The 9,994-nt window shown below is 39.0% G+C and overlaps 1 protein-coding gene across 1 annotated transcript in view; it reads left to right on the forward strand.

The window, feature by feature from the left end:
• RFX6 (regulatory factor X, 6) overlaps positions 1-9,765 on the forward strand; it is a gene marked incomplete at its 5' end in the record, with an annotated part of 25,168 nt that extends 15,403 nt beyond the window's left edge. Inside the window, 7 exons of the mRNA XM_010291067.1 lie at positions 1,219-1,328; positions 3,248-3,365; positions 4,455-4,577; positions 5,982-6,191; positions 6,706-7,215; positions 8,214-8,432; positions 9,599-9,765. Of these exons, the coding sequence (XP_010289369.1) occupies positions 1,219-1,328; positions 3,248-3,365; positions 4,455-4,577; positions 5,982-6,191; positions 6,706-7,215; positions 8,214-8,432; positions 9,599-9,765 (1,457 nt within the window). The remainder of the gene's footprint in view (positions 1-1,218; positions 1,329-3,247; positions 3,366-4,454; positions 4,578-5,981; positions 6,192-6,705; positions 7,216-8,213; positions 8,433-9,598) is intronic.
• Between the last annotated feature and the right edge of the window lie 229 nt (positions 9,766-9,994).

Below are 9,994 nucleotides of genomic sequence, written 5' to 3' on the forward strand. Positions count from 1 at the left end.
CTTTCCATGCCACGTTAGTCTGCTTGGGGATGGACTGAGAAAAGGCACATGTAGACACTACATTCTTTAATCTATCTCAGTGTTAACTTCGGTAGCTTTAGAAAACCAATTGGTTGCCCTAGCATGTACTACAAGAACAGAAGCTTGCGCTGGGAAATCATCCCAGCTATATGACTTTAAATGGTTACTGAAAAAATCATTTACATGACAGTTGCTAAGTTTAATAAAAACTCTTTTGAAGTTTTGTCCTAATCATATGGGGATATTAGCACAGATCAGTTCTTGAAAGAAGTCTCAAAAATTCCATATCATTATGGCTTAATTTAATGGATATTTGACCTAGTTTACCTATTTTTTGGTAAGAAGAGATTTTTTCCCTGAAAGTTGACCTTTAAGAAATACATCATTTTCTATAAAGTGTAACAGCTATTTTCATACACAGAATACAGTGGAGTAAGTACAAATTTTGGGGGTGTTAGTTTTCATATGCATACCTGTTGTTGAAAAATTTTCTCATTAAAAAGATAACTTTTGTAGTAGGAATCATGTTGATCAGAGGTTGGAGAGCTGAAAGGAGAGCAATAGCAATGTGTTGTCTTCTGAATATTGTTACTTTGATCATCAAAGTTTGTCCTCTTTAATGGTTCACAATCCTATTCATATTTTCATTTGAGTTGCCCATTGCCTACTTTTTGTGTAATTGTTTTCTATTTTGTTCTTTGTCTTCTTTCACACTGATTAAAAAAAGAAAAGGACAAGAGAAATAACTGGTTATTCAGGCACTTTTTCAAAAATTGGAACTGGGGAAATTAGCTCTACATTATATTGTAAGCAACTTGTAAAATATTAGGGAAACCTCGGACAGTATACAAGTCTGCCACATTACAGATAAAGCTTTACTACTAAACTTAGTAGTAGACAAGTTTTCAAGGCTGAGTCTTAAAATTAATGGAAAATAACAGAAATTTTTTTTTCCTTTAATTTTCTTGTAAAACTTCATTGTCTTACAACCTGTGTCATTGTAATGCTTAAGTAGTTAAAATATATACGTGTGATGGATGTGCATCTGCTTGCTTTGCTGGGGAATTGGTCATTTCTTCACTGCTCTAATTCTTTGCTTTTCCTTTCCATGCTACAATACTGTCATATGGCTGGTGAGTGGCTTTTTCTCACGTTCAGAATAGCGTGCAATGATTTGTTCTCCTTTTTACATGGTAGATGACTCTATTACAGTGTTCCAAGAACTGAAGGACCTTCTAAAGAAGAATGCCACTGTGGAATCATTTATTGAATGGTTGGATACTGTGGTTGAGCAAAGGGTTATCAAGGTACCTTTCAAATGTTCTGCCTGACTCAAGACCAAATCCTATTCCCTTTATTCCTTACACAGTCCCTTACTTATGCAGTCCCATTGCTTTCCCACATGGGATTCTCATCTCTGCTCCCATCTCCTGATAGTAACAGGGGAGTTCTTCATTTGGTTTGAAAGGTTCCAGTGCCGTTAGTTCTAATTAATCATGTTCAGTGCTGTGTGTGGCAAACTAAGAAGTATCTTAAATAAAACATTAAAGCCAGCACTGCCATAAACTGCACAGAATCACAGGGGTATTGCCCAGTGAGTAAGGTGAACGGAAGTTGCTCCTTAGGGAAGCAATTCTTTCTTTCATGATATTCGGATAGTACTGTATGTGGTATAAGTTAATGTAGCAGATGGATTCAGAAGTAGCTAACCTGTAGAAGGATTTCTACAGACCAGGATGGAAGATACAGTTTTGTAGCTTTATAAGGTGCTTAACTCAGTAATTGATGGTTTTGATGGGATTTTTTTCCCCTGATTTACAAGATGCTTTATAATCATAAGTATTTAATATCCATGTAGTTATACAAGAATGATTACACTATAGTTCAGAAAAAAATAATTGAGTTCTGAGTTATAGCTCAAGTAAGAAATATTTACCCAATTTGTGACTCTAATGAATGCAAACTAGCAGAATAAAATTTTGCACATTGCTGACTAGTACCTAAACAGTGATCTTCTTATCAGGTCATGTTCTATCTGGAAATGCAATATCTTACCCATCATTTTAGGAAGCATCTTGATATGAATAGATGCAAGAGGAGGAGATAATGCAGTTAGCTTTGACTGGCTTGCAGAAGAGTGACTGCCACTTACAGAATAACCATGGGCATGTCATTTTTCCTTTCTTCACCTGTTTTCCCAAATTTCTGTGGAGACAGCGATAATTTCTTTCTTTTTAAAGCACTCTGAGGTTCCTAACATTTACTGTCATATCTGAGCAACACAGTGAGGAGCTTTGGATGATTCAGGGCAGCAGAGCCAAAGCAAGTCCTCATACACACTTACCTAGACACAAAACTCCCACTGAAGCCGAATAATCAATCACAACTTGTTTTAGAATGAATGATTATGGTCTAAAATTGATTCCACAATTTCAGAAGACAATTTCTGATAAACAAGCCAGGCAGAAAAGGTGAAGCACTCTCCTACTTACTATGTGATACTGTATTATTAAAGTTAACAGGTATGTTTCCTAGCATTGCTCTCCTGTAGTTAGTGGTAAGAAATACCTACAAGTCCTGATACGCAGCTAGGTCAACTAAGCAGAAGCTAATAATTTACAGAACATGTAATCCTTCCATTGGTGTCTGCCTTCTGTTCATGCTAAAGTGTGGTTGCTGTCAAACGCACTCAACAGCTTCTTTCTGCTTGCTGTTTGACAAAGCAACAGGGCATACGTTACCAGATGAACAAATTGCTGCCCGAGCAAAGTGACAGTATGAAATGAGCAGTGTTGAAAGCGTCAATGTTACAATAGTAAACATACCATTTGGTAAGGGAAAGCCTGTCCCGTATTATACAGATTACATTAAAGTATAAAGACTAGTTTCAGTTCCCTGTTTATGTGGAATAAAATAGTGCCAGAAGAATATGGACCTAGAATGTGACCTAATGTATATACCTTCAGGGCACAGCAGAGTCCAAGCAGTAAGCAGTTTGCTTTACCTAACGTTGTCAGAGCTCTACTCTGGTTGCACTTGCTCTTCTTTGTCACTTTAGCTCACACATTCTGAAGACAGTTTGAATCAGGCAGCTTGATCCATGCTGCCACATCAGCCTGAGTCAAGGAGTCTTTGAACTCACAAGCATATTCAGTTCTTCTTTCTTTTCTTCTGTGTCCAGAAAGCAAGTTAGCATACCTAACAGTATTTTACTATTCACTTCCAGGCAAGCAAGCAAAATGGGAGGTCATTAAAGAAGAGAGCTCAAGACTTCCTTCTCAAGTGGAGTTTTTTTGGTGCTCGAGTGATGCATAACCTAACTCTAAACAACGCGTCAAGTTTTGGTACCTGGGCTTTGTAAAAACACTCACATTTTGGACATACGTGCTAGTGCTTACCAGCTTTCCACCATTTCCTCAGCAGAGGAACTTGTCCTAGTCTAAAGATTCTTTGATCAAAGCCACAAATGCTATGTGAAATGTTTTTCAAACTAACATTTCACAGTAAATGCTAGCAATATTTTGTGTCACATGTTCATTTTTCAAAGGTATTTTTCTTTTGAGTTGCTGTTTGATATTACATTGCCGTTTAAGAGCTAGAAGCTCTGTTTGTTTTGATATGGCAACGGAAGTGTAACTGCATATCTCATTATAGGAGACAGAAGATTTAAATTACTAGTTTTACATGTGGATCAGTTTGGTAAAAAATTACTGCTGTATAGCAGTTCTTGTGCATGGTATGTTTTCATAAAAGCAAAAAGAATTTGGCAGATCACCACTCGTTTAATTCTGGAATCAGCATACAGTCAATTCAACAGTGTTTGTGGCTTTTAAAAATTAAGGGTCACATGTCCATCTTTAGAAATGTTTACATTTTGGGGGGACTCTCAGAAAGAACCTTTTATAAAATAGGAGGTGGTAGAGCAAGTGAAACTCACTTTAAATCTAGTACATAATTTCCTAAATTTAGTTGTAGGTATGTTGTTATCTAAAATTCAAAGGGTATTTGAAAAGGCTGTAAGGAGACACACGTTTTTAATGTGATATATCCTTGAAATAAGGTCAAAGACTTCACCAGTTATTGTCTGGTTATTTAGCACAAGGCAAACAGAAATAGAGCAGAGGCATTCTAGCAGACTTCAGCCTTATCTAGCTCCACTGTGTGCCCTCTTCAAGTATAAAGCATGTCTCACTTTCATCAGTATTTTTCTTTGATGTAATTAGTGGTCAAATAGCCTACAGGACAGTAAACAATTGAGCTAGGTGGGCCAGTGCAAAGAGAGATTAGAGCAAGAAGTTAGGCACTATTCCTTGTTGGTCTTGCCAGGTCATTTAAAGTCCACAATTATTTGTTTGTTTCACTCGCTTCTTGTAGAGTGGTGAGAGATGGTCACAAAGATAACTCCGCTACTCTCTCTCTTTCTCCTCCAAAAGGTTCTTTTCATTTGATCCGCATGCTCCTAGATGAGTACATCCTGCTTGCCATGGAGACACAGTTCAACAATGACAAAGAACAAGAACTCCAGAATCTCCTGGACAAATACATGAAAAATTTAGGTAACTAGAGCTTGGTTCTTTTGAATGTACTCCTGTATTTTTACAAATCAACATATTTGTTTAACTTTGAACAGAACAGGCTTACGATCTTCTCCTGTTGTTATATACAACATTGTCAAATTCACCATAGTGAATTGTGATGATTCACACAGCAATTCATTCCCACCTTCCTACCATAGTTCACTTAATAGCATTTTGTGGGAATGTGAATACACTGGATCACTGAAATGATGGATGCAACAAACACTTGTAGGTACATGTGAAGCGTCACAAGCTGAAGTGTGAAAAGAGGTATAAGTAGCATAAAGGACAGGAATTTCCAATCTGGTTTTTCTACCAAAGCTGAAATATGTAATTGCACCTTGAACAAGGAATGTATTAAAAGTTACCAAAATGCAAATATCCCTGCAGAGTTGAAACACAAGTTTGGAGCCCTATTTAGCATCTGGCTGAAGTATTACTATGTGGAAGAGAAAGAAAATGAATTTAAAACAGTATCCTTAACATTTTCCATCTACCAGGCTTTTTCAAGGTTAGACAGTTTGAAGTCATATGCTCCAGGTTTGTTGCTATAAAATGAATGAAGATTGATTTGGATCAAATTCTGGTCCAAGTTAATCCCTGAAAATCCAGTGAAACTCGACTGGGTTCTGCTGAATTATTTTTTATTAACATTAGCAACAGCAATCAATCTTTATTGTTTTGGTGGTTGTTCCTCTAAATTTGCTCTTTGCTGCCGGAAACTTGCATAGAGTTTGTCTGACAGTAGATGCTGTGCTGCTTCTTTTAATTCAGCCTTCAGGAAAAAAAAACTTGTCCTATATAGCAGTTGCCTTATCCTTGGATACTTAGGTGAAGTACTTGAAACCATAAGGTAAAGTCATGGTTTCCACTGAAGGATAGCAAAATTTCCACTGACTTTATCAATAGTCTGCAGAAAACTGAAGAACTACTGAGTATAACAAATGCTTTTCTCTAGATATCAGCATGAAAATAGAGTTCAAGCATTCTAAAATTCCCAATGTTAATTCTTTAGGATGAAGTGTCATGAGCCTGATTCACTCTTAGTGCAATTTATTTGACTTCATTGCTGACATTTACTTCAAGGGAATAAATCTGATTCATACCTTCACTATGATGGCTTCAGTAAGGAGCTGATACTCTGTGATGTAGATCTGTGGCCAGTGAATATGATACAAACAGTTCCACTGGGATGATCAAGACTAGAGCAGTATTTGTATTCATTGGCTACATGCAAAATATGGAGGCTTCAGTGAGTTTTAAAATAAGCAACCAAAGATACGGACAAATCAGGCAGCTCATATGCTGTCTATATACTAGTGGTGAATTTATGTGCAATGAGCATACATAACACTCACCAAGAGTTTTCACTTACTCTTCCAGATGCAAGTAAAGCCACCTTTACCGCATCACCAAGCTCTTGCTTCCTAGCAAATCGTAACAAAACTGCTCCTCTGCCCAGTGACACTTCAGTCAAAAATGAGTGTCTAGCAGAGCAAACCTACGTGTCCTTGTCAGCTAGCCAGCCCAGCAGTGTACCTTCTGGTCTGAACCCTTTCACCACAGGAGACAGTGAGAATATGCAGCTGACAGGTATGTATCTGTTCCTCTGGCTTCTCCTTCTCTTCTTTGCTTTCAGTCCACAGAAACACGTTGCTATAGGAGGAGCAATGACGATAGGCATTTGTAAAGACACCTAGTAAATAGCATTTCACGAGCTCACCCTCCGTGCTTATTTACAGAAGGCAGCAATTGTAGAGCCCTGCCAGTAATAGATACTCTTGGAACAATGGTAAAACTGTCCTATACCTCTTGGCTTGGTGAGAGAATGAACAGTAACACCTGGATCACACGAGGCTCGTAACTGCTGGAATTTCCCACTGAATGTGACAGCCTCCAAGCTGGAGGATGACAGTGGGAAGCTTTATAGCCTGAAGCCATGGATTAAAGAACCTCTGCTGTATAGGTGGAGGCCAGTGCATATCCTTTGTAAAGGTTTCGGATGGTAATGTACCCTTCACTAGAGAGTTTGTGTCTTAACAGATCCGCTCTATTCAGCAGTACTGCAGTATGAACACTAATCACAGCTAATGCTTATTTATTTCAGGTCAGATGGAGCTGTCCCAAAGCACTGGCCACCTGATGACTCCACCCATTTCACCAGCCATGGTCAGCCGAGGAAGTGTTATCAACCAGGGGCCAATGGCTGTGAGACCTCCAAGTGTATGTCCAGTGTTATCCACGCATTCACAGTGCTCTTCCTACTCAGAACCCCTTTATCAGACTTTGTCACAAACTAATCAGAATTACTATGGAAACAATTCCAATTACCAGGCTATGTTCAGAACTCAGGCCCATTCCACTTCAGGAGTTTACCACCACAGAGCGGAGCAGAGCGGATTCAATACCTTGAGTGAACAGCAGTTCTCCAGAGACTACTTCAGCAACAGTTGTGCTGTGTCTCCATACAATGCCAGATCTCCTTCCAGCTATGGTCCCTCATCCATGTCTCAGGACACACACAATATGCAGTTTCTGAATACTGGGAGTTTCAATTTCTTGAGCAACTCAGTGTCTACATGCCCAGGAGCAACATATCCCACTAATGCTTCCAATGGTATTAGTATATATTTTCTTTTTCCCTTCTGTTTCTCTTTCCTTGCTGGAGTAAAACACTTTTTCTCTGCTTTTTTCTATGTAAGATGTTTTTCAGCTCTTGTTCCTACCTTCCAGTTTTCCACTTCTCTGATGACACACAGAAATTGTAAAGCAGCTTAACAAGCTATTTAAGGATTTATTTTCCTCTGGTGAATCCTCAGTTGACCTCAAATGCATCTGCTTCATCTATGCTAGTCTTCCTTTGGCACCATTGCTATGTCTCGCACAAAGGAAGCAAAACCAGGATGACCTTGTGATTTAACAATCTCTTGAAAAGCCCTCAAAACATCTACTATGAAATAGAGCAGGCATAAGATAGCTTACCTCTGGGATCAGCATAATGGACCATTCTAGTCACAGGGTCAGGATGGTGAAACGAAGTATAAAAATGTGCATTAGCATTAGTTTGAGACTTTGGCCCCGGTATTTCTCATACTTCAAACATAAAGTTATTGCCACAATCTGCTTCAGAGAGATAGTCAGCAAAAACACTTCCCTCTTCTGGAGGAAAGATACAGTGGAAATGTTGCTTTTATACAGATTTCTGTATGCAGTAAGTTTGTATTACCATGCAGATTTTCTTTTCAGGTATGCTTTCCTTGATGGTGAGCTTCAGAAGGGAGCACTGAACTGTGGATAGGAGTCCCACAGTGTCTCTTATGGCCACTGATTGCAGGCTACTGTTTGATTCTGAACTTAGAACGGAAGGGCGACTCTGTACTGAAGGCATGACTGACCTCTTAGGATCTTCTTGCTCCCTTGTTATCACCCCTTTTTTGGGTCAGTCACTGCATGTGTTACTAATGTTACTAGGCTGTATGTGTACATAAATAATCTTATTCTCAAGGGACTCAGCCAGTAACAATTAGCTTTTGTCCCAGGTTATCACAGGCTCCTACCCTACCTTTCTCTTCAACAGTAGTTACACTCTGCTTTTTTCCAATCTCCTGTCAATAGGCTATTATGGAAACAATATAAATTATCCAGAATCTCACAGACTTGGAACAATGGTGGATCAACATGTTTCTGTAATCAGCAGTGTAAGCAGCATTCGATCATTGTCATCATACAATGATATACATGATCCACTGAATATCTTGGATGACAGTGGAAGAAAACAAACAGGCTCATACTACACAGAGTCCTCACCTTCAATTGTCCGTCGCGCTCCTATGCGTAAGTATAGCCAGCAACCGAGTAAGAGCTATGAACTTTTTAGCACCCTAATAAGTGCTGAGTATTAAACTGTAACTCAGATATATAGTATCAGAGATGCAATATAAAGATAAAATAGCTCAGCACCTAGGATGTATCATAAGATGTGTTTTCCTTAAAATTGCAGGACAGTGGGTTTAATAACTCTTCACTCCCATAAGGTAGACTATGATCCATTGTCCATGAGGAATGGAGTGACTGGCCTGAATTGCAGAAAAATCCATATTAGGAAACACTTTAACTATTAAGTAAGCTAATAACAGACCGGGCTCTTCTAAGGGCTCTTAAGGATCCTCACTGCCAAACAGACCAAATGAACCCTGGGTCAGGGATGTCTAGATATATACTTCCTGTGGTGCAGTCCCTTCCTGTCTTGTGCTTCAAGAACTGTGTGTATTACGCAAAGCTCCCATTGACAGTGAATTTTAGGAGAAATTACCTAACCTCAAAGGGTTTGTTTTGGTATATGGAGTAAACAAATGGCAGCTGAGTTTGGTCTCACATTCCAGAAAGAGTTGCGTGGAAGATATAAACTAGGCCACTGTTTGCTTCTCTACAAGTTTACCTCTTCCTATTACTTACCCATTAACCTTGCACAGAAGATCAGACATTACTTGCCTCATTAAGGGTGTGCAAGAATTCAGTGCTCAATTCTTTAAAGGATGCTAAAGAGGGGGGTGAAAAATCCAATACCACCGCACAGGGACTGTGCCCATCAATTATCTTCTATGTTGATATGTGCCAGGTGGTGGCAGTGGTACCACCAGTGCATTTGGACCTGAAATGTGTAAGATATGGAAAGATGAGCATAGTGCACATAAACAGCTTTGCACAATTTTTGTAGAAGATGGCTCATATGCAAGCTGTACACTTCAGGTCTGTAGCTGGGTTTTTAGCAGAGTTCACTTATACATGGGTTTTGACTTATTCCCTGATGGTGTGAGGAGCCACTGAAGAAAAGTTATAGAAGTATAGGTAAATTGAGTGAAGTATAGAACTGTTGACATTTCTGTCCTTCAGATGGTGTGCCTGGTAGATAAGTATTTCCGTCAGATGAAATTGGATTGTGTTTTTTGTTAAATTCAATAGATAGAAAATGCAATGATGTTAACCTTTCTTTCCCACAGCTTCAAACATGCAAACCACATCTTCTTCCCAGTGTATGTATGGAACATCTGGTCAGTTCCCTTCTCAGGAAAATCTGGAGTCCCATGGCCCACCAAGCAGAGATTTGGTGTCATCTTTACCGCCAATCAACACTGTCTTCATGGGAGCAGCTGCTGGAGGAACCTGAACTGGGAAAGACATGTCAGTGCCTTAAGCTTACTTTCCAAATCCAGACATTAAGGCTATGATGACAATCCCCTTCAAGTTGGTGGAATAGAAAAGTATTACATATAGGTGTTAAAGGAGCCATTTTAGAGATATTAGCAGTCCTCCACATGAAAAAATACTGGGTCCTACTTATGAATCACTCGGGATTGTTCTTGCCATTACAGCTTTTCAATCAGAAATTCAGGGCG

This window comes from Phaethon lepturus, unplaced genomic scaffold (assembly GCF_000687285.1).
Source record: "Phaethon lepturus isolate BGI_N335 unplaced genomic scaffold, ASM68728v1 scaffold41627, whole genome shotgun sequence".
Lineage (NCBI taxonomy): Eukaryota > Metazoa > Chordata > Aves > Phaethontiformes > Phaethontidae > Phaethon > Phaethon lepturus.